Below are 24,744 nucleotides of genomic sequence, written 5' to 3'. Positions count from 1 at the left end.
TCAACGTGTTAGTGACGAGTTTGGGTTAAGCACGGGTCGCGTTTATTTCTGAAATCTCACCAAGCACCGGGAAAAAGAAACTTAGAATCAAACTGTCCCTGTAAGTGATGAATTGAAGGGAATATCGCTCCAAACAGATCTGGACAATGTGCAACGCAGCCGCACAGGAATTCCAAATCCACCCTCTCGCCACTCGGCAATCGCATGAACTGAACTTTACTCTGGCCCGTGTCACCGCGCTGAAATTGAGTCTTTCTCGGCCACATTTTTTCTTAACATAATAATTACTGGTTTAAGAGTGAAAATTGTCGTCCACTTCACTGTAAGTGCAAGAGACAACTTTGTAGACACCGTGTAGTGTCACAGACCTGCTCGTTGTCCTGCTCGTTTCATCTCATCTCATTTTCAGCAAACCTGAATATTACTGGATCAGAGAATGGCGAATCACAGCTCAAAAATCAATTCTCTCCACTACGAGGGGACTGAGTCTTTCAAATTACAGGTGTTTAATGGCAAGGTGAGTTTAATTTTCAGAAATAATGCAGCACAGATTTTCACTCGTGCAAGCTGCACACATTTTATTTTGGAAAAGTAAACTGATTGGAAGAAAGCTGTTACATTGAGCGCGGCAACCTGAAGCTTCAGCTCTGTGAATTCGTCCTTGCGCAACAGCAAACTCTGTCTCTGTGGCGCAATTGGTTAGCGCGTACTGGCAGTCAACTAAAAGGTTGGTGCTTCGAACTCAGCCGGGGATGCTAGAGCAACCTTTTACCTTAACATTCATTGTCTCGCATTTCTTGGGTTCGAATGTGTGTCTTATCTGCCAGAAAATGTACCGTAAACATTGCCAGCTTTGTGCGTCTGATTTTCCACCATTTATTCTGCGGTTGGATAACAGGCATCTGAAAAATATCCAAAAAAACGAGGTTGGCTTGAACGAAGTCGGAATACTTCTTGACAGAGAAGGTTCGAAGGTTGCAGGCGAGCTCCTTCAGACTGAATCACACTGACATGGATATTTCTGCAGTGAGCGACATCAGACTGTTTCCACAATGAATGTCACTCCCTTTATTTTGGAGAAGTGAAATGGTATTCACATTCCGACAGTTTTCAGTTGCTTTGTGAGAGATCGTTAAAGGATCAATCTCCGGTTAAGGCGGCCTTTTTCTCTCTCTCTGTTGGCCGAATCCAAAATGAAATTGGAGCTGGACTAATCATGCAAGAAATCAGGAATCACTTTAGCAAACAAAATACAGCCGAAAGCTGGAAATCTCTCATCCCAAAAGATGTGGATTTTGGCTCAAATCAAATTTTCAAATCTGATATTGATAGATCTTTTTCCGTTTCGGTTACCAAGGGATATGATTCCAAGGCGGGGAAACAGACATGAATTACTGATCATCTCATGATCAAATTGAATGAGACAGCAGGTTCGAGGGGCTGAATGGTCTTCTCCTGTCACGATGTTCCTCTCCTGCTCAGCGCGGGGCTGGACGACTGGTAAAAGGCATCAGATTGACTCGAGAATGAGAAGTGGGTGTTCAGATTCAGCCACCTTGGGATTGTCGGACAAACTGAACCCCAACACCAACGTCACCACCTGTCTCTCTGCAATAATAGGTTGAGAAGGAGCCCTGCCGCTGGCCCGGCTCGCTCAGTCGGTAAAGCACGAAATTCCTAACCTCAGTGTCGTGGGTTTAAACCACAGATTGGGCGTTTTGTGTTCTATTTTTCACAGTGGGTGATGAAAGGTTCAAAGTGCAACCTCTTATCTCCAGTTCACGAAATCCAGTTATATAAACAGACAAAACACTGAGCTGTGTGAAAGGGAACCGTGAGCGTTGCCAAATATCCAGCCCCTCCCGATACTATCTTCTCATTCCCTCCACATGGGACACGGCAGATACCGTTTCAATAGTTTTCATTTTTGCTGTTATTAAAAATGTTGATGGTTAGGAAGTATAATATTTAGAAGATGCCAACTCTGGATCCATTCGCCTCTCTGATACCTCCTGAGCCCACCTTACCCTCTTTGATTCTCCATGAGCTGCTCATCTTCTGTGATATCCTCAGAGAGTCCATCATCCTCTTTGAACCTTGTCAGCGCCCTTTACACTCTCTGGTACCCGCTGAGTGCCCCTCACCCACTGACATGCCCTGAGCGTCCTTACACTCTCTGATACCCTCTGGCAGTCCTTCCCCTCTGCGAGATCTCAATATACTCTCTGATACCCTCTGAATGCCCGCTCCCCTCTCTGAGATCCCCTTGCCCCAATGGATCGCCACTAAGAAGCGATTAGACCCCCCGATGCCTTGTCAGAACACATTACCGTCCTTGCTTTCAAAGTGCAGTGTAACTTCACAGGTGGATCTACCGGTCTGTGTTAAGAATGAGATCCAGATTTGTTCGGTCGCTGTTGCTTCCGCCTCTCCCACTCTGAGAGCTCTATTGGCAGTCGGTACTGATCTTCCTCCTATAAACTGGGTGTGGATCTATGAGTGCGCTGCTGATTGATAAACTTTGGGAGTTTATGTATGACAGCGATGCTTATATATGCTCTGTGGGTGTGTATATATGAGTGCAATGTTTATATATGAACTGTGGAATGAACAGGAGGGGCAATTCCTCCTGGGGCTATATTTACTTCCACGACAATAACTCGAAATAAACGATGGATGTGGAGCCGAAATTGCTCAGTTGGGAGAGTGTTAAGGTCCTTAGTTCAATCCCGAGTTTCGGCAGTTTATGGTTGTTTAGTATCTCCTTCCTTGCTTCGATTCTCGCATTTATTTGTAGTAAAATTTGATACCCAACACTGAAGGATTGGGGATGGAATAGAAAGGCATCAAGGAAGGGAAATATTTCTATCGTCTCTATGTAGTTTTTATTTCTCTGTTACCTTCTGCCTTTTTCTCTTGGTTTTGTCTCTCTCGTGCCGGGTGATATTTGATTTGATGCATTTGTTCTAAACTGATCCCTTTTCCACATCTCGGGGCGGTCAGACCCGCTCTGTCTGTCTGTTGCTGCTGATGATCATTAATGGGAACAGGCCGCGAGTTAAACGTTTATCTGCAAACCGGAGAAAGACAAAAAAAGACTTGTTTCTCCGACCCGAGGGCAAAGTTGCAATGGATGTAATTCAAAAAAACTGTCCCCGTGAATTTGTCTGTGGTTTTTTTTGTAAAGCTTCGATTTTAAAAGTTACAAAAACCCGAAATAAATGAAGTAAATTACAAGAATCGAATCCGTGATCATGACATTACGGTATACTCTCTGCAAATGAGCTCACCGGCCCCACTAACGGCACATTCGGTTATTTAATTATTTTTTTACCTGTACGCTGGCTGGTAGCGGTTTCTGTACATGGCCCTCTAAATCTCTCTACTCGTCCACAGTTCCGAGATTCTCACCCCTTTAGAAAATACTCTGATTTATCTTTCTCAGATTTACAGTGCATGACCTCGCTCTCCCCCACATTGAACTCTATTTGCCGCAGTTCTGCCCACTCACTTCATCTATCAATTCCCACTTTTCAACTTCCGGTTTTTAAGCTACATTACTTATTGTGCCACCAGAAGGCTGTTTGTATAAATCATGGGTAACCGTTAATTTTAGAGCTGATAGGATTCTGGATCGTTCCGGAATTAATGTTTTATCTGCTTTTTCACAATTAACAGAACCTTGCTCTAAAGTCTGCTTCCCGAGTTCTCAAATTTCAGGAAGGCGTCTCATTCTGCCCTCGACTTTTGATCTTGACCTGCAGTTGAAACTTTTGCAAAGAGGGAAAAGATGTCCCCAAATCACTCCACGTGAATCTCAAACGCTTTGGGATGAAGTTCAGTTCAAACAATCAGGACTTTAAAGGCCCCTCAATGACCTGCACTTTTATTGAATGAGTTTTGTTCGTCATTGCATTCGACCCTGAAATCGCTCTCCGCTTTCATCTCACTGAAGTGAAGAGTGTGACGGCATCAGACTAACTCCAGAAAAAAAAACGGGTGTTCAGAAGGAGATACCCTGAGAATGTGGAACGAACTGAACTCCTGCAGCAAAGCCAACAGCTGTCTCTCTGCTAAATAGGATGGGAAGAATTTTGACAGTCGGCCCAGCGAGCTTACTCTGCAGAGCATGAGACTCTTAATCTTAAGGTCGTGGGTTCGAGCCCCACTTTGGGCGATTTGTGTTCTATTTTTCACACTGAGTGATAAAAGTTTCAAAGTGCAACCGCTTTTCTCCAGTGATATCACCAGACACAACCCTGAGCTGTGTGAAAGGAAACCGTGAGCCTTGCCAATTATCCACTCCCTCCTGATTCTACCTTCTCGTTCCCTCCACATGGGACACGGACAGGTTATCGGTTTAGTCGGCTTCATTTTTTGCCGTTATTAAAAATGTTGAAGGTTAGAAAATGTAATATTAAGAAGATGCCAACTCTGGATCCATTCGCCTCTCTGATACCTCCTCAGCCCACCTTACCCTCTTTGGTTCACCCTGAGCTCCTTATCTTCTCTGATACGCTCTGTCTCTTACCTTCTCCGATACCGTCAGTGAGTCCATGATCCTCTTTGAAACTTCTCAGCGCCATTTACCTGCTCTGATGCCCACTGAGTGTCCCTTACACAGATACGTCCTGAGCCCCCTTACACTCTCCCATACTCGGCAGTCCTTCCCCTCTCTCAGATCTTAATACACGCTCTGATGCCATCTGACTGTCCCTTCCTCTCTCTGAGCCCCCTTACACTCTCTGATGCCATCTGACTGTCCCTTCCCCTCTCTGAGATCCCCTTGGCCCGATCGATCGCCACTAAGAACCCATTACCCTCACTGATACACAAATGCGATGTAATTTCACAGGTGGATCTACCGGTCTGTCTTAAGGATGAGATCCAGAGTTTGTTCGGTCGCTGCTACTTCCGCCTCTCCCACTCTGAGAGCTGTATCGGCGGTCTGTACCGATCTTCCTCCTATAAACTGGGTGTGGATGTATGAGTGCGCTGCTGATTTATAAACTGTGGGAGTTTATATATGAGAACGATGTTTATATGTGAAGTCTGGGTGTTTATATATGAGTGCGATATTTATATATGAACTGCAGGTGTGTATATCTGATTGCTATGTCAATATATATGAACTGTGGGTGCGTGTATGAGTGCGGTGTTTATAAACGAACTGTGGGGTTTTATATATGAGTGCGATGTTTATATATGAACTGTGGTTGGGTATATGTGAGTGCGATGTTTATATATGAAGTGCGGTAATGAACAGGAAGAGCAAGGCGTCGCGGCGGTGATATTTTCTTGCAGGACAATGAGGCAAAGTTGAATTTGCTGTTGGGTCAAAATCGCTGAGTTGGAATTGCGTTAAACTGAAGATCTAAAGGTTGTTCATTCAATCCCGGGTTTCGGCAGTTTTTGGTTATTTGGTTTCTTCTTCTTTGGGTCGATTCTCGCATTTATTTACAGTGAAATTTGATTCCCGCCACTGAAGGATTGGGGATTGAATAGAGAGACATCAAGGATGGGAAATATTTCTATCGACTTGATTTAGTTTTAATTTCTCGATTCCCTTCTATCTTTTTCTCTTGGTTTTCTCTCTCTCGGTGCCGGGTGATTATTTGATTTGATTCACTTCTCCAAAGCCGATGCCTTTTCCACATCTCGGGGCGGTCAGACCCGCTCTGTTTGTCTGTTGCTGCTGATGATCATTAACGGGAACAGGCCGCGAGTTAAAGGTTTCTCTGCAAACCGGAGAAAGACAAATAAATAGAAAGACGTGTTTCTCCGGCCCAGGGGTAAAAGCTACAATGGATGTTATTCCAAAAATTGTCCCCGTGACTTAGTCTGTGGATCTGTTTGTAAAGCTTGGATTTTAAAAGTCATATAAACACGAACCAAAGCCCCTTCTCAGCCCATACAGGAATCAAACCGCGATCGGGATATTATGACACGTCAAAGCAAACGAACGAACCGTTGCGAACATCCCATTAACGATTTTCAATCGTTTTTGTACCTATAGTGGTTGGTAGCGGTTTCTGTGCACGGACCCGGAAATCTCTCTGCTCCTCCACAGTTCCCAGCTTCTCACCATTTATCTTTTTTCGATTTAAATGGATGACTTCGCTCTCCCACACATTGACCTCAATTTGCCGCAGTTTTGGCCACTCACTTAATCTATCAATTCACACTTTTCAACTTCCTGCTTCTATCTGCATTACTTATTGCTCCCCCAGAAGGCTGCGTCTTCAAATCCCGCCGGGGTAACAGTTGCTTTTTGAGCTGATAGCATTCTGGATCTTTCCAAAATAAATTTTTTATTTTCTTTTTCTCAACAAACAGAACCTTACTCTAAAGTTTGCTTTCTTTGTTCCCCGGTTTCAGGGAGGTGTCTCATTCTGCCCTAGACTTTTGATCTCGAACTGCGGTTGAAACTTTCGCGAAGAGGGAGAAGTCCCCAAATCGCTCGACCTGAATCTCCAACGCTTTGGGAAGAAGTTCAGTGCAAACAATCAGGAATATAAAGGCACCTCAATGAGCTGCACTTTTGTTTGGGTGAGTTTTCTTCGCCATTACATTCAACCGTGAAATCGCTCTCCGCTTTCATCTCACTGAAGTGAAGAGTGTGACCGCCTTGTATCTGTCAGTGTGCAAGTGACGAGTTTGGGGTCGGTGTGGGTCGCTTTCAATTTTGAAATCTCACCAAGCACCAGAAAAAAGAAACTTGAAATCAAACTGTCCCTGTAAGTGATGAATTGAATGAATATCGCTCGAAGCAGATCTGGACAATGCGCTGTGCAGCCGCACGGGAGTTCCAAATCCACCCTCTCACCACTCGACAATCACAATTTTACTCTGGTCCAGTGTCACCGCGCTGAAATCAAGTCTTTCTCGGCCACATATTTTCTGAACATCATAGTGACTGGTTTAAGAGTGAAAACTGCCGTCCGCTTCACTGTAAGTGCAACAGACAACTTTGTAGATACCGTGTAGTGTCACAGACCTGCTCGTTGGACCTGCTCATTTCATCTCATCTCATTTTCAGCAAACCTGAATATTACTGGAACAGAGAATGGTGAATCACAGCTCGAAAAATCAATTCTCTCCACCACTGGGTGACCGAGTCTTCCAACATACAGGCATTTAGGGACAATGGGAGTTTGATGTTCAGAAATAAGACAGCATCGATTTTCACTCGTGCAAGCTGCACACCCTTTATTTTGGAAAAGTAAACTGATGGTAAGACAGCTGTTACATTGATCGTTTCAAGCTGAAACGTTAGCTCGGTGAATTAGTGGTTCAGGAAACCAAACGTCGTGTCTCTGTGGTCCAATTGGTAAACGCGTTCGGCTGTTAACTGAAAATGTTGGTTTGAGCCCACCCGGGGATGACAGGGAGTTTTTACCTTAACATTCGTTGTTTCGCATTTCCAGGTTTCGAATGTGTGTTCTGTTTGCATGAAAATGTACCGTAAACATTGCCAGCTGAGCGCGGCTGATATTCCACCATTTAATCTGCCCCAGATAACAGGTATCTGAGGCCCAGTTTTGAGCTTCCACGATCTGTTCACACAACAGGTTGGATGGTGTCCTCAGTGCGAAAACGGGAGTTCGTCTCCACGAGAACTGTGCGGTGGTCACTCCCACCAATACTGTCATGTACAGATGCATTTCCGACAGGTAGATTTGTGAGGACGAGGTCAAGTAAATTTTTCCCCTCGTGTTGGTTCGCTCACCATCTGCTGCAGGCCCAGTCTGGCAGCTTTGTCCTTCAGGACTCGGCCAGTAGTCGTGCTACCGAGCCACTCTTGGTGATGGACATTGAAGTCCCCCACTCAGAGTACCTTCTGTGGCCCTTGCTACCCTCAGCGCTTTCTCCAAGTGGTGCTCAACATGGAGGAGGACTGATTCATCAGCTGAGGGAGGGCGGTTGGTGGTAATCAGCAGGAGGTTTCCTTGCTCATGTTTGACCTGATGCCATGAGATTTGCATTTGGTCCAGAATCAATGTTGAGGACTGCCAGGGCCATTCCCTCCTGACTGTATATCACTGCACCGCCACCTCTGGTTTGTCTGTCCTGCCAGTGGGACAGCACATACCCAGGGATTGTGATGGAAGAGTCACGGACCTCTGCTGAAAGGCATGATTCTGTGAGTATGGCTATGTCAGGCTGTTGCTTGACTGCTCTCCCAATTTTGGCACTGGTCCCCAGATTTTAGTGAGGAGGACTTTGCAGGGTCAACTGGGCTTGGGTGCCTTTTTCATGTCCAGTTTTATTCTTAGTATGACTTTTTTTAAACGAGTTTTTACAACTGAGTGGCTTGCTAGGCCATTTCAGAGGGCAATTACGAATCAACCACATTGCTGTGGGCCTGAAGTCACATCATAGGCCAAACGGGTAAGGACGGCAGGTTTCCTTCTCTGAAGGACATTAGTGAACCAGATGGGTTTTATTTATGACAATCCGGTCGTTTCATTGCCACCATTACTGATCGTCGTATTTTAATTCCAGATTTTAATTAATTAATTGAATTTAAATTCCCCAGCTGCCGTGGCAGAATTTGAACTTATGACACGTAGATTATTCGTCCAGGCCTGCTAGATTACAAGTTCAGTAACATAACCACTAATGCTCCCGTACTGTATCTGGACAATAACATATTGATTTGACTCTGTTTATTAATTAGTATTTTTAAAAAAACGCATTCCCACGGGTCACACTGAGATGGGGCCTATTTTTTTTATCAACTATTAAAGGTGACGTTGGGTCCAAGAAATAAAAGCGACTAAAAAAGCAAAATAGAAACTAATAATGTGATGTGGTTCCAGTTTCTTTTAATTCTGTGATGAAGAAATAAAGGTGTCAAGGGGGAAAAAAGCAACAATTTCAATGCAACCAAACAAAAAGTCCGGGGCGAATTGTGGAGCTGTCGTTGGACCCAGACTCACCTTTTTTTTCTTCTTTTTTTGTCGTTGGACCCAGTCTCACCTTTTTTCTTCCATTAAAAACAGGCCCATCTCCGTGTGAGCCGTGCGAATGCTGGTTTATGTTCCGGAGCCCGTGGGCCTCGGACTGTGCCTCAGGCTGATTGGAACAGACAATTACTGCCAGTTAACAGCGCTGCGATAAAAAGAGGGAGTCGGTTTTCTACTCTCACTTACCTGGGATGGTTTGTTTGTTATAATGGAGGGTTCGGGCATTCTTGGTTTGTTACTTGTTGTAATCTGTTCAGCTCAGCCGCCCTCTTTCCTTTTCCCCGCCGATAAATGTTGGTTGTCTCCCAAAAACCGCAAAGACTGCGGATTTCCGGGAATTGAAGCCAGTGAGTGTGTGCAGAGAGGCTGCTGCTTTGATGCGGGGAACCGGGATGCACCGCCGTGTTTCTATTCACTGGACAGTCTTCCAGGTGGGTGTATTCTCAGTCCGTTTATATTCTGGGCCAGGACTTTCCAGGTTCACCCGCAATCTAGCTGTACTCGGGGTTTCCCTGGACAGTTTCCTCTTTCTCCTTCCTGTCCTACAACGTCAGTTGGAATTTCAAACCTTTCCAGTCCGGAGAGTGGAAATGCTGGTGTGATTGAGTCTCTAATCCGGCAGAGTATAATTGATTGTGGGATTGGGGGCTGGTAATCAGAAACAGAAAGGGAAATAGTTAATCGGGCTTTGACACAATATCTGCAGTTAGAATCATTCCACCGTTGCTCGGTGACTTGGGACTCACACTGGTTGAATTCTGCCCTGTGTAATTGTCCAGGTAGTTGGGGGAGGGAGGGGCAGAGTGAATGAGCCCCGGCCCCTGTTGCCACTGACCATTTGAATTTGATATTTAATTTCTATCGGAGATGCGAGCAATTTAAATCCAAGCAGCGTGGTGACGAGCTGTAATTAGTCAACTGGTTTCCGTTAGACAGATAATGGGACGGGTTAGAAACTGAAACATGGATGGGGCTTGTCCCCTTCCCTGTAACGGTTCCCTTGACCCTCCCCGTGGGTCAACTAACCGCCTTTCATTGACTCTCTTGCAGTCTGCACCAAGGATGGGCAGGTCCTCATCGCTATCTCCAAGGATTTGACGCTGCCTCCTGTAAACCTGACAACGGTCCATCTGAAGGAGGGAGACGGAGCTGAGTGCAGTCCGACCGTGGCCTCTGCAGACACTGTGCTCTTTCAGTTCGCAGTCACTGAATGTGGTGCTACTCAGCGGGTAGGTATTGCGGGCTGGGAGTCCCATCAATGGCTCAGTTCGGGACTGATGGTCTTCTGTCTCTTGTAGCTGGACGGCGTGAACATCCTGTATGAAACGGATGTGTTGGGTGAGTTTGAGATTTTGGATGGCGCTTTGGGATCGGTGACCCGGGACAGCCCTTTCAGGTGAGAATAGGAGCACATTCAGCGGGTAGAGACAGTGAGGACCTGAATTCTCCAGCCGTGTCCGTTCTCTTGCAGGCTCCATGTCCAGTGCAGTTACAGGGGAAGCCAGGAGTCTGATCTGCAGGTGAAGCCCAGAGTTTACACCCTTTCTCCACCACTGCCTGCCACTGAGGCCGGGATCCTGCTTCTGGAGCTGAGAATAGCGAGAGGTAACGAGTGCTCGCTGATAGTAGTGTCCAAATTCAGGCTCTCTCTCCAAATAGTGCCCGCCCTTCATCTTTCTCTTTCCAGATGGTGGCTACCGGAGCTGGTGACTACCCGATCCTGAGTGTGCTCCGGGACCCCGTGTTTGTGGAGGTTCGTGTTCTGAACCGGAACGATCCGTCCCTTGTGCTGGTGCTCAATGACTGCTGGGCGACCCCCACCCCAGAGCCGTATTCGGGGATCCGATGGGACCTCCTGGTGGAGAGGTAAGGGAGCGAGTGAGGGGGCTTGAGGCAGATTGGGGAGGGGGCGACATGGGCGGTGATTAATACAGAAATCCTTACCTCAGTCCGGGTTAGTGATTGGGGAAATATTCCTTCGAAGTTGATATTTTGTTCCAGACGCCGGTATAATTGGTTTCATGTAAACCTATAATCGTGTGACTCACTGTCTCTGTTCCAGGTGCCCCTTTGCTGGTGATAACTACAAAACCCGCCTCCTTCCGGTAAACGCTGATTCCCATTTGCGGTTCCCAACTCACCATAATCGTTTTGTAGTCAGCACGTTCGCTTTCTGGGACCGAGTTTCGGGCCGGGCTCTGACCGGGGAGGTGAGTTTCCTTCAGTGCTGCTTTCCCGGTCACTTGTTCCCTGGGTGTTAAGTGAGCAGGCCCCTGTTGGTCAGTTGACTGTAGAAGCATTAATCTCCGGACTGGGAGCTGTGGGATTGACCATACTGCACTGTCGCTTTGCAGGTTTATTTCCACTGCAGTGCTGAGGTTTGCTACCCTTCCACTCGAGAGAACTGCACGGCTCCCTGCAGCCCCAGTAAGTACCTGCAATCTGACTAGAAACTAAACCCTGATGGGGAGGGGTGGGTGTGGGTCATCTGAACACGGGGCTCCCTCAGCAAGAGGCCGAACACTGGGCACAGGAGTGTCCTGAATCTGGCGGTTCTGGGAACTTTCCCAGTTGCATTCGGTGCAGGTTTCCATTTAGAATGGCAATCTAGGGCAGCGGTTCTGAGCACACCTTGCACCAGGTCAGTAATTGTGAAGGACGCTCTGTTCCTTGAAATGGGATGAATGAAGTATTTCTGGTTCCTTGCTAATTGCCCGGATGCTGAGCTGCCCTACTTGCCGACCGCTGAAGAGCAGAATCCTCCCATTGTTGGCACGGGTGTGTTCCGCATCCGGTTCGGAATAGTCCACCCTTGGCACTGGAACATTTTACCAGCATCTAATTGTCGTCTTTCTGACACCGGGAATTCAGGGTGCAACTGAAAAGATGTCCCGGGGCCGGACACCTGGCCAATTTGAAGGTCTCCTGAAACTGCGGGTCAAAGTAATGCATCAAACAGTGTCTCCTTCACAGGAGACCAGACTGGCCATTGTAGCAGCAGCAATTGCAAACTCTGCTCAGTTGGTGCGTCCTTCTGAGAATCGGTTTGGTGAGAACCAGATGCAATTATAGCCGGAATTCTAAACTCTGTCCGGTACCCAGGGCCCTGATGTTTTTTGCATGAGGCCATCTGATTCAGGATTTGCAGACAACTGAAGATTTAATTATTCAACATCAACTCTTGTCTCTTGTTCTCCTTCGCCCCCAGAGAGGCGAAGAAGCGTCGATAACCGGTCTGGGGCCTTGGTGACCGCTGATGGACCCATCCTTTTCTTGGAAGGTGAGGAGAGATTGGCTGCTCGGATCCACCAGGATGAGAAAGGTAAACAGGGAGCTTCCACCTGTCTCTCGTGATGGAGTAACTGGTGCCCATCTAACCCTGGCTTCTCCCCACAGATGTTGCTGTTGATTCCACCTCCCTTGTTCCTGGATTAGCGGTTGGGGTAGCACTGCTCTCCGTGGCCCTGTTGGTCGGGACTGTTGCTTTGTGGAAAATGGAGCAGGGCCGCAGGGTGGGCTCCGAGTGCAGCTCTATGGAACTGTAGATGTGTCTGTTGGATAATAAACTCCTGTTATAGACGATTGCTGGTCTCGTTATCTTTCAAATGCTCGCTGGATTGTACTGTTTGCAGTGAGTTAACTTGGTACCTGGTTTGAGAATTGTTTTTGCAGCATCCCACGGCTGCAGCAAACAATTCCAGCCCCCAACGATTCGCATTGAGATCCAGGGCAAAGCTGTGGTGGGTTTGTAGCAAAATATTGTCGGTCAGGAATGACTGGTTCACTTGCCTCTAACACTGGTCCTGGGCACATGTCTCCGGAATTGGCTCTTCCCTGACTGCATCGATTGACCAATTTGCCAAGCCTGGCGAGTGTTGGGCTCTCCTCGCATGACCACTGGCTGCTGGTCTCTCCGGCTATCGGAACAGGAGAATAGACCAGATGAATGTGTGGCTGCAGGGATGGTGTCGGAGGGAGGGATTTAAATTCATGGGACAATGGGACCGTTCTGCAGAAGGTGGGACCTGTACAAGTGGGATGGGTTACACCGGAGCCGCAACAGGACCGATGTCCTCGCAGGGGAGTTTGCTCGTGCTGTTGGGGAAGGTTTAAACTGGAATGGCAGGGTGATGGGAACCTGAGCAGGGAGACAGGAGGGGAAAACAAGGATAGAAACAAGACAAAGGGAGGAAGCAATAGCGGCAGGCGGAGAAAACCAGAGCAAAAAAACAAATAGGGCCATAGTGCAAAAAAAATACTAGTTAACTAGCAATCTTCAAGAACAGTCTGAAGGCATTGTCTTAATGTGTGGAGCATTTGCAATAAGGTCGATGCATTAACAGCACAGAGATTAATGGGTATGAAAAAGCTACGATTAGGGAGACATGGCTGCAGGGTGACCAAGGATAGGAACTGAACATCCAGGGGTAGTCAATATTTAGGAAGGACAGGCAAAAAGTGAAATGATGTGAGGTAGCGTTGTTAGTAAAGGAGGAAATCAACGCAAGAGTGAGGAAGGATATTGGCTCAGAAAATCACGATATGGAATCTGTATGGGTGGAGCTAAAATACCAAGGGGCAGAAAACGGTGGGGGTTGTCTATTGCCCCCCAAAGAGTAGTGATGTAGGAGAGGGCATTAAACAGGAAATAGGAGACGCATGCAAGAAGGGTACAACTGTAATCACGCTGACTTAATTTAACATGTAGTTTGGTCAAACCAAATTAGCAATAATACTGTGGGGAAGGAATTCCTGGAGTGCACATGATTGATTTCTAGACCAATACATTGAGGAACCAACTAGAGAACAGGCGATCCTAGATTGGGTATTGTGCGATGAGAATGGATTGATTAACAATCTTTTGCGGGCTCCCTTAGAGATGAGCGACCATAACATGATAGAATTCCTTATTTCAGATGGAGAGTGAAGTAGTTGAATCCGAAACTGGGGTCCTGAATCTAAATGAAGGAAATTATGAAAGTGTGAGTTGGCTAGGATGGATTGGGGAACTTCACAAAGGGATGACGTTGGATAGGCAATGGCTAATATTTAAAGAACATATGCAGGAATTACAACAATTATTGATTCCTGTCTGGCACAAAAATAAAACAGGAATGGTGGCTTACAAAAGAAATTAGGGATAGTATTTATCCAAAGAGGAGACATATAAAATTGCTAGAAAAAGCAACAAGCCTGAGGATTGGAAGCAGTTTAAAATTCAGCAAAGGAGGACAGAGATTGACTAAGAGGGAAAAATTAGAGTATGAGAGTAAACTAGCAGGAACATAAAAAACTGACTGTAAAAGTTTCTCTAAATGTCAAGAGAAAAAGATTAGTGAAGACAATTAAAAACATACTTTGGTTCTGTTCTCAAAGTAGGACACAAACAACCTTCCAGAAATGTGAGGAACCAAGTTTCTACTGAAGGAAACCAGTATTACTTTTAAAGAAAAAATGCTTGGGAAATTAATGGAGTTAAAGGCTGACACATCCCCAGGGCCTGATAATCTACATCCCAGAGTACCAAACGAAGTGGCCCTGGAAAGAGTGCATGCATTGGTGATCATCTTCCAAAATTCTATACTCTGGCACAATTCCTACAGATTGGAGGGTTGCAAATGTAACCGCACTTTTTTTTTTAAAAAAGAGGGGGAGAAAAAACAGGGAATTAAAGACCAGTTAGCCTCACATCAGTAGTGGGGAAAATGCTCGAGTCTATTTTAAAAGATGTGATAACAGAACAATTAGAAGGCATTAATGGGATTTGATAAAGTCAGCATAGGTTTATGAAAGGGAAATCATGCTTAACAAATCTACTGGAGTTTTTTGAGGATGTAACTAGTAGATTCGATAGGTGAGAACCAGTGGATGTGGTATAAATGGATTTTCAGAAGGCCTTTGATATGGTCCCACAGAAGAGGACCGTGTGCAAAATTAAAGCACATGGGATTCGGGGAATAGACTGGCCTGGATTGAGAATTGGTTGACAGACTGGAAAGAGTGGGAATAAACTGGTCTTTTCCCGGGTGGCAGGCAGTGACTAGTGGGGAACGGCAGGGATCAGTGCTTGGGACCCCAGCTATTAAAAATATATGTCAATGATTTGGATGAGGGAACGGAACGGAATGTAACATTTCCAAGTTTGCAGATGACGCAAAACTGGGGTGGAATGCGAGCTGTGAGGAGGATGCAAAGAGGGTCCATTGTGATTTCGACAAGTTGGGTGAGTGGGCAAGAACATGGCAGATGCAGTATAACATGGATAAATGTGAGGTTATCTACTTTTTTTGTCAAAACAGAAAGGCAGTTTATTATCTGAATGATGATAGATTGGGAAAATGGGGAGGTGCAACGAGACCTGGGTGTCCTTGTACACCAGTCGCTGAAAGCGAGCATTCAGATGCAGCAAGCAGTTAGGAAGGCGAATGGTATGTTGGCGTTCAATGCAAGAGGATTTGAGTACAGGAACAGGGAATGTCTTACTGCAGTTGTACGGGGCCTTGGTGAGACCCCATCTGGAGTATTGTGTGCAGTTTTGGTCTCCTTATCTGAGGAAAGATGTCATTGCCATGGAGGGAGTGCAACGAAGGTTTTGCAGACTTGTTCCGAGGATGGCAGGACTGACGTATGAGGAGAGATTGGGTCGACCAGGACTATATTCGCTCGAGTTCAGAAGAATGAGGGGTGATCTCATCGAAACATATAAAATTCTAACAGGACGAGACAGACTAGATGCAGGGAGGATGTTCCCGGTGGCTGGGAGTCCAGAACCATGGGTCACAGTCTCAGGATACGGGGGATGTCATTTAGAACCGAGATGAGGAGAAATTTATTCACTCAGTGGGTGGTGAACCTGTGGAATTCACTACCACAGAAGGCAGTGGAGGCCAAGTCATTAGACTTATTCAATAAGCAGATAGATATATTTCTTAATGCTCAAGGGATATGGGGAAAAAGCGGGAACAGGGTACTGAATTAGACGATCAGCCATGATCATTTTGAATGGCAGAGCAGAATGATCGACTCTTGCTTTTATTTTCTATGACATTGACAAAGATAAAACAGTCTGAACCCCCAACAGAATGTGTAGCACAGATATTAATGAGGAAGTGAGAAGCGTGCCCGTGAATTGGCTCCGTGGCTTAGTTGCTTAAAGAACTCCGTTTACAGATTCAACTCCCCGTGGAGCATTTGTGGAATTTATGATGTTCAGTGAATTTGACCAGCAAAAGCATCGTGCGGTGTTTGTACTTTGTTCGGGGTCCAATACGGAACTGCTCAGAATATCTCTTCAAAATGCCCTTTTATTTTGCAGACAGACCCCTCAGAGAATGTGAGCGTAACACGTTAATGTAAGGACACGTTCTTGTTTCTGGGCTCGTTGAGGTCGGGGTATAATTCTCGATTCGAGGTCCATATCCTGTGGAATCCCCAATTTAGCCCTTGACTTTTTATCTTTAGTGGCGGTTCAGACTTTTGCAAAGAGGGAAAAGAAATCCCCAAATCACTCCACCTCAATCTCAAACGCTTTCAGAAGAAGTTCATTTCAAACAATCAGGACCTAAAAGGCACCTCAATGACTGCCACTTTCATTGAACGAGCTTTGCTTGCAATTGCATTCGACCTTGAAACCGCTCTGGGCTTTCATCTCACTGAAGCAGAGTCTGGCCGCTTTGTATCTGTGAGCATGTCACTGACGAGGTTCGCTTTAACATTGGTCTCTATCAATTTTTAAAATTTCACCAAGCCTCAAGGAAAAGAAACAGAGAATCGAACTGTCCCTGTAAGTGATGAATTGAAGGGATTGGTGCTCCAAGCAGATCTGAAAAGTGCGCAGTGCAGGCGCTCAGGCATTCCAAATCCACCCTCTCGCCACTCGGCGATCTCATTGACTGAGCTTTACACTGGTCTTGTGTCACCGCGCTGAAATCGAACACGTTTCTCTGAACTTCACAGTTGCTGTTTCCGGAGTGAAGACCAGCTCGTTGGTTGAAGCTTGCAGGAGTAAAAATCCAGTCATTTTGGAGAAGTAAACTGACAGTAGACAACTGTTATATTGGTGGCTGCAATCTCATAGTTTCGCTCAGTGAATTGCTGGTTTAGCAGGTGACCTCTTTGTATGTTTCGGTGGTGCTCTCATTTAGCGAGAAAGTTTGATGGTTCGAACCCTTATTTATTTTTTCTCTAAGGATTCATCGCCTCAAAGTTCCAGGGTTTCAATCTGTGTTTGGTTTGCAAGAAAATGTACCGTGATCATAGCCGGCTGAGCAGTGCTGATATTCCACCATTTACCCTGCGGTCGGAAATCAGGCACATCAATCATACAAAGGAATGGAACATTGGCTTCACGGATATCACAACTGATAACCCATTTCTTTTAAGCGGGTTTACTTTAAATCAGTTAACGCCTGCTTTAAATGGTAGACTGAGGACTGTCAAACAAACATAGAATAATTACCACAGTCATTTTTAGACTGGACGCCGCACGGTGACTTTGCTGTCAGTGAAGAGCGACGGGAAAGACCAAAGTGCCGTTTGCCCCTCTCACTGTGGCCGTGAAGGACTGTGTCCAGGCTGAAGTTCTGTTCCCACCGGACGATCCTCCCCCCAGATTGTGCTTTCTGAGCTCCAGTCAGGTGATGCTAAACACTCAGGTGGGAAAGACCAAAATCTACAACAAGGTGTTTAAAACATAGCTGATTTATTTAACATATCCAGAATCTTAAACTCCAGCCCAGTTATAGCGGTTATTAACATCAGCAGAAACAAACCCCAAATGTCAGAATGAATATGGTTCAGTCCTGGATGGGATTAACAGTAGAATCCAAGCCCTGCAGTCACTTGTGAACTCGCTGGTGTCTCAGCACGTGTGATGACTGAACGAATCCCTTCACACACATAGAATCATAGAAAGTTACAGAACAGAAGGAAGCCATTCGGCCTATCGTGTCTATGCCGGCCGAAAAAGAGCTATCCAACTTAATCGCACTTTCCAACACTTGGTCATAGCCTTGTAGGTTACGGCACTTCAAATGCAAATCTAAGTACTTTTTAAATGAGTTGAGGTTTTCTGCCTCGACCACCCTTTCAGACAGTGAGTTCCAGACCCCTAACACCCTGTCCGCTTCTGTGTATCCTGTTACTTTTTCACTGCTGTCCGGAAGTCTATGAACAACTCCCACCAAAGTCTTGCATTCTATTCTGTTACTCATTTCCACGCAAAGCCATTCTACTGCGTGCTCACGTTTACTGATATGTCTTCTTTCTCATGCAGTAATAGTATCCCTCCTCAATATCGCTACTCCACCGCCTTTTCCAATGTCCCTATCCTTTCTAAACGGCTTATAACTTGAAATATTTATCTCCCAGTCATGCCCAGTTTGTAGCCAGGTCTCAGTGATGAGCACTAAGTCATGCACTATAAGCTCAATTTACGCTTCTAATTCCCTTGTTTTATTTCTTGTGCTACGGACATTAGTGTATAGAACATTTAATTGGGCATTTGAACTTGTCCTACCCTTATGCCCTGATGTTGTGTTTAACATACTTGGTAAATAAGGTTGGTGAGCTGCAGACACAAGTGGTAACATGGGATTATGTTATAGTGTCAATAATGGAGACCTGTCTCAAACAAGCGGAGGAGTGGCCACTGACATATTCCTGGCTACAACGTATTCAGGAAAGGCAGGGGATAAAAGTTGGGGGGGGGGTGTGGGCCAGGCACTATTGATCAAAAATACTGTTACAGCGGGAGAAAGGGTCGCCCTGCTTAAGGGTTCAAAGGCAGAATCTATTTGTTTCGAATTAAGGAACAATTGAGGAGCTATTACGCTGCTGGATGCAGTAATAGTATCCCTCCTCAATATCGCTACTCCACCGCCAACTAGTGGGAAGGAGATGGAGGAGCAAATTGGCAGCAAATTGCAGAAAGATGCAATAATTTTAGAGCATTGATAAAAGGGAACTTCATTTATCCGAATATAGACTGGGAAAGAGCAGTGCAAAAGTCAAAGAGGGCGAGCAATTCCTGAAATGTGTCCAAGAGAACTTTCTTAATCTGTATGTTTTCAGCCCAACGAGGAAGGAAGCAGTGCTGGATTTATTTAGGGGAAAGAAGTGGGGCAAGTGGAGCATGATTCAGTGGGGGAGCATTTGCAGCAGGTTTAGTATAGTTATGGAAAATGCAAGGAAATATCAAGCATGAAAATACTGAACTGGGAAGAGCGAATTTCAGCGAGTTGAAAAGTGATCGGGTCCAGGTGGATTGGAATCAAAGATTGGCAGGTAAAACAGTAAATGAGCAATGGGAGGCTTTGAGTGAGGAGATAGTTCGGGTACAGACTGGACACATTCTTACTAGGGGAAAGGTTGGGCATGCAAAACTAGAGCTCCCTGGATGACAACAGAATATTTCAGACAGCATTTTGTACATTCTGACTACCAATGTCCGGACAAGTGTGTCCGCGGTTATCAACCACAACCTCGTCACCTCCATGCTGAAACAAAAAGGGGCCACATTCTGCTTCAGTGAGATGAAATCCGAGAGCGGTTTCAAGGTCAATTGCAATTGCAAGTAGAATGCATTCAGAGGACGTGAGATTGTTGAGATACCGACAAGCACCCTGCCAGTTTGAACAGCAGCTCAAGATCAAAAATCGGGCGGGGGGGGGGGGAAATGAGGGCTTGTCCGGGATTTGAACCCGGGATCTCTCACATATTTCAAACAACAAACCCGAAGCGAGAATCATACCCCTGGACCAACGAGCCCGCTGAGCAAAAAAAAACAAGCAGTAGTTTCTGAGTATCAGCGGCCACTTTCCCCAAATCTCCTTCAAAGTTCCGTTAATAAAAATGTGTCCGTACATTAGTGAAGAATCACAAAGCCAATTTCTTCACTGTTGGGTTTTGTTTAGGGCTCCTGACGCTGATAAAGATGATTGGGGACAGTTGATGAGTTAATGGTTGTAAGGGCGCAGATACTCCGGTGCAACGGTGCACATACTCCAGTGTGAGGGTGCAGATACTCTGCTGCAAAGGTGCAGATACTCCGATTTAAGGGAGCAGATACTCGGATGTGAGGATTTGTTGCCGCGACTGAAATGCGGCTTAGAACTGTTGTTATTATCCAAGGCAGCGCTGCAGGATCCTTTCATGATCTCTCACAAATCAACTGAAACCGTTCGGAATGTGAATAAAATTTTGCGTTTCCAAAATAAAAGGGAGTGACATTCATTGTGGAAACAGTCTGGTGTCGCTCACTGCAGAAATATCGATGTCAGACCTTGTCTGTCAAGAAGAATTCAGAATTCGGCGAAGCCAATCACAGGTGAAATGATGGAAGATCGGCCGCACTCAGCTGGCCATCGAAAGCGGGCATTTGTTTTGCAGCCAAAACAAACATCAGAACCAGGAAATGCGAGACCATGAAGATAAAAGTTTCCCCACCGTCTCTGGGTGGGCTCGAACCACCAACCTTTCGGTTAACAGCCGAACGCGCTAACCGATTGCGCCACAGAGACAGCACACGTTTGTTGTTGAACTACTGATTCAACGAACTAAAAATTCAGGTTGCAGCGATCAAAATAAATTCTCTCTGCGATCAGTTTACTTTTCCAAAATAAAGTGTGTGAAGTTTGCACGACCGAAAATCTGTGCTCTATTATTCCTGAACATTAAACTCACCTTGCCATTAAACACATGTATGTTGGAAGACTCCGTCCCCTCGTGGTCGAGAGGATTGATTTCTCGAGCTGTGATTCGCCATTCTCTATTCCAGTAATATTCAGGTTTGCAGAAAATGAGATGAGATGAAATGAGCAGGTCCGACGAGCAGGTCTGTGACACGACTCGGTGTTTACAAAGATGTCTCTTGCACTTACAGTGAAGCGGACGGCAGTTTTCACTCTTAAACCAGTAACCATGATGTTCAGAAAAACTGTGGCCGAGACATACTCGATTTCAGTTCGGTGACACTGGGTCAGAGTAAAGTTCAGTTCATGCGATTGCCGAGTGGCGAGAAGGTGGATTTGGAACTCCTGTGCGGCTGCACTGCGAGTTGTCCAGATCTGCTTGGAGCGATATTCACTTCAATTCATCACTGACAGGGACAATTTGATTCCAAGATTCTTTTTCTCTGCTGCTTGGTGAGATTTCAAAAGTTGGAAACGACCCACACCAACCCCAAACTCGTCACTTCCACTCTGACAGATGTAACGCGGTCACACTCTTCACTTCAGTGAGATGAAAGCCGGGAGCGATTTCACGGTCGAATGCAATGGCGAACAAAACTCATTCCAAGAAAGTGCAGGTCATTGAGGTGCCTTTAAATTCCTAACTGTTTGCACTGAACTTCTTCCCAAAGCGTTTAAGATTCACGTGGAGCGATTTGGGGACTTCTTTTCCATCTTTGCAAAAGTTTCAACCGTAGGTCAAAATCAAAAGTCGAGGGCGGAATGAGACGCCTTCCTGAAATTTGAGAACCAGGGAAGCAGACTTTAGAGCAAGGTTCTGTTTATTGAGAAAAAGCAGATACAATATTCATCCCGGAACGATCCAGAATCTGATCAGCTCGAAAAGTAACGGTTACCCCGTGATTTGAACACGCAGCCTTCTGGTGACGCAATAAGTCATGAACATTGAAGCAGGAAGTTGAAAAGTGGGAATTGATGGATTCAGTGAGTGGGCAAAACTGCGGCAAATATAGTTCAATGGGGGGTGAGCGAGATCATCCAATTTAAATCTAAGAAAGATAAATCAGAATGTTTTCTAAATGGTGAGAAGCTAGGAACTGTGGAGGAGCAGAGGGATTTCGGGGTCCAAGTACAGAAAGCGCTACCAACTAGTGTACAGGTACAGAAATTAATTAAAATATCTAATGGACCGTCAGTACGGCCGGTTAACTGTTGATTAGAGTGTGTTGTAACGCCTTAATCACGGATTCGATTCTTTTAATTTACTTTACATATTTCGGCTTTTTATAACTTTTAAAATCGAAGCTTTACAAAAAAAATATAAACACAGATTTGAGGGGACAGTTTTTTGCATAATATCCATTGTCACTTTGCCCCTGGACCGGAGAAACACGTCTTTCTTTTTATTCGGGTTTTTTTTGGCAACTGACCCTGTGGCGCAATGACTAGTGTGTTGGACTTCTACTTGTTTTGTTTGATAAGCCATTCAAAGGTTGTGGATTCGAGTTGCAACGGCGTTGGATTTTAGTTCGGGAGCTGGGAAGTGAAATTTTGCAGCAAAACCGCAACAGGATCATTAATGTCCGTCAAGGATGTGAAACTGCCCCCGACACTTCATCTTACACAAGTGGCTCCAGTCACACCCGAATTCATGATTCTTAATCCATTCTGAGCTGGATTGGCGAAACTCTCTCAAGAAGGAGACTCAACATCTGCTCAGACCGAAAGTCAATCTGCTGGACTTCCGGCTCTGTCAGACTGCATGTTCCTTCAGACAGGTTTCTAACTGGACACATGCATCCTGCTGCCGTGCGAGCGTTGGTGCTTCAGGGGTAGAATTCTTGCTTGCAGTAATTCTATTCCTGTAAAACTAGCTCCTGAAGTGTAGGATGGAAAGTATCCTGGCTGAGCGGTCTCTGGCTCAGGTTTAAAGCTCCAGTTAAATCCCACGATTTGAAGATGGATCAAAATCATAGTTTGTGTCGACAAAACCGCAGCCTCCCTCCTGTAAACAAGTAATACTAAACATCTCATCTGCTATTGCAACAGCGTAGACCGGAGGAACCACATGGCAATTCGGATAATTAAATGAATTTTGGAGCACATCAATTTTACCTTCAACTCCGGTCGAAATGTTCACAAGGAAAAGGATTGTTTGATCTTGCTGAGATTCGAATTAAAAACCCCGGTATTTCCTGAGCCTGTAACTAATATAAGGACTGATTGCGCCGCTGGAGCCCGGTCACTCTGATCACCTGTCCCACTCTGCTGGAAAGAATCTTAAGGTGAGAGGTCATTACCTGTGGAAACGTGTCCAGTCACTGTGATGAATCTAATATCTGCACTTTCACTTTCAGCTTCTTTCACATCCTCTGCTCCATTGCACTGCAATCGGGATTTCTGTGAACAGGTCAAAATGGATAATTGCAGAAATTCTGTCAGTGGTAAAATTAGAATCGAGAAACGCACCAAACATTGAAACCAGCGATTTAAACCACGAGCTCAGACTTCCACAAAACAAGGCCTGTCTTTAAAGGTCTGTTTAATGATCAAATAAATTAATTGAAGCCATTTGACCGCATTTGCCTCGTGCTGGGGTTGTTTGCCTTGGAGCAGGGAAGGTTCAGAGGAGATTTGATAGAAGTGTTCAAAGTCATGAAGAGTTCAGATAAAGTAAACAAAGAGAAGCTGTTTTAATTGGCGGAATGGTCGGGAACCAGAGGACACAGATTTGAGGTGATTGCAAAAGAACAAAAGGCGATATGAGGAAAAATTTCATTTCGCAGCGAATAGTTCTGATCTGGAATGCACTGCTTGAAAGGGTGGTGGAATCAGATTCAATCGTGACTAAAAAAGGAAATTCAAGGGGAAAAATACAGAGCACCGGGAAAAGGCCGGGGAATGGGACTAATTGGATGGCTCTAATAAAAAGCCGCCACAGGCTCGATGAGCCGAATTGCCTCCATCTGTGCTGTAACCATTCTATGATTCGATGGACAGAAGCGGTCTGAATGAATGGGCGATCGGTTGTGGGTAACAGGGAAATTTTCGAATGTTTGTCCGGTTGTGTTACTGACGGCTCCTTGTTCTCGGATTATGGTTTTCATTTTGGCCGTTTCACTGTTTGATATGCGAGAGGTCCCCAGTTCAAACCCCAGAACCCTCCTGTTTCACTATTTCCAGTGAAGATTCACTTATTTCTTTCTCACATCTTTTCAGCGTTGCAGAAAGCAGCATTGATTTAATTCTCGAGCATGTTTGAGGTCCAGAGGCCAGAATGCAGCCGGTTTATCGACGCAACACACACGGAGAGAGTAAAATGCCTCACGGCGGTGTGCAGATTGAAACTGAAGGTGAATTTATCCCAATTCAGGCGATCTCAGAGGTGCAGAATAAAAATGCTCCTTAATTGGTCGGGAAAACGAACCCTGTTCCCTCGCGTGGTTAGTGCAAATTCTACCAGTGAAACGGCAACGTTTGCTTGGCATCGGGCTCTCTGTGTCCAGTTGGAAACCTGTTTGAAACAACATATAATTTCACAAATCTCCTCTGAGTACCTTGCGCATTCTGATTTACAGCCCTGCATTACTAGCACTCGCTGCTTGTGATGGCCGAGTGGTTAAGCCGTTAGATCTAAAACTCGACAGGGTCTTTCGGTGATTCATTGGAATCCTGCTCACGGCGCTATTGTTTAAAGTTTTGTTCAATGCTCAAATAAATATGAACTGGAGATAACGGGCCGTATTTCCTTCTCTCAGAGAGATCCTCCACCGCGGCAGAGCCTTTTAATTGGGAGCCCAATGGTCTCTTGCAAAACTTCAAGGTGCTTGAAGGAAACTTCACAATAATCCACAACTGGAATATTGTGTCCAATTCTGAGCATCGCACTTTAGGAAGGATGTGAAGGCCTTAGAGGTGGCGCAGAAAAGATTTACTGGACTGGTTCCAGGAATGAGGGACTTCAGTTCCGTGTATAGACTGGAGAAGCTGGGGTTGTTCTCCTTCGGGCAGGAAGGTTGAGAGGAGATTTGATAGAAGTGCTCAAAATCATGACGGGTTTAGATAAAGTAAATAAAGAGAAACTG

The 24,744-nt window shown here is 45.5% G+C and overlaps 1 protein-coding gene and 1 non-coding gene across 2 annotated transcripts in view; one reads left to right on the top strand and one right to left on the bottom strand.

Annotated features, from left to right (window-relative positions):
• Positions 1–436: 436 nt before the first annotated feature.
• LOC137335965 (zona pellucida sperm-binding protein 4-like) overlaps positions 437–24,744 on the top strand; it is a 55,529-nt gene continuing 31,221 nt past the window's right edge. The window contains exons 1-11 of the mRNA XM_068001471.1: positions 437–517; positions 7,428–7,524; positions 9,227–9,400; positions 10,020–10,198; positions 10,268–10,365; positions 10,441–10,594; positions 10,657–10,835; positions 11,032–11,179; positions 11,324–11,396; positions 12,178–12,291; positions 12,642–12,709. Coding sequence (XP_067857572.1) covers positions 437–517; positions 7,428–7,524; positions 9,227–9,400; positions 10,020–10,198; positions 10,268–10,365; positions 10,441–10,594; positions 10,657–10,835; positions 11,032–11,179; positions 11,324–11,396; positions 12,178–12,291; positions 12,642–12,709 — 1,365 coding nt within the window. The remainder of the gene's footprint in view (positions 518–7,427; positions 7,525–9,226; positions 9,401–10,019; positions 10,199–10,267; positions 10,366–10,440; positions 10,595–10,656; positions 10,836–11,031; positions 11,180–11,323; positions 11,397–12,177; positions 12,292–12,641; positions 12,710–24,744) is intronic.
• On the bottom strand, positions 20,415–20,488 carry trnan-guu (transfer RNA asparagine (anticodon GUU)). The gene has a single exon. It is a non-coding gene; the product is annotated as a tRNA-Asn (tRNA).

This window comes from Heptranchias perlo, chromosome 20 (genome assembly GCF_035084215.1).
Source record: "Heptranchias perlo isolate sHepPer1 chromosome 20, sHepPer1.hap1, whole genome shotgun sequence".
NCBI lineage: Eukaryota > Metazoa > Chordata > Chondrichthyes > Hexanchiformes > Hexanchidae > Heptranchias > Heptranchias perlo.
This window is presented reverse-complemented; position numbering and strand designations above follow the sequence as displayed.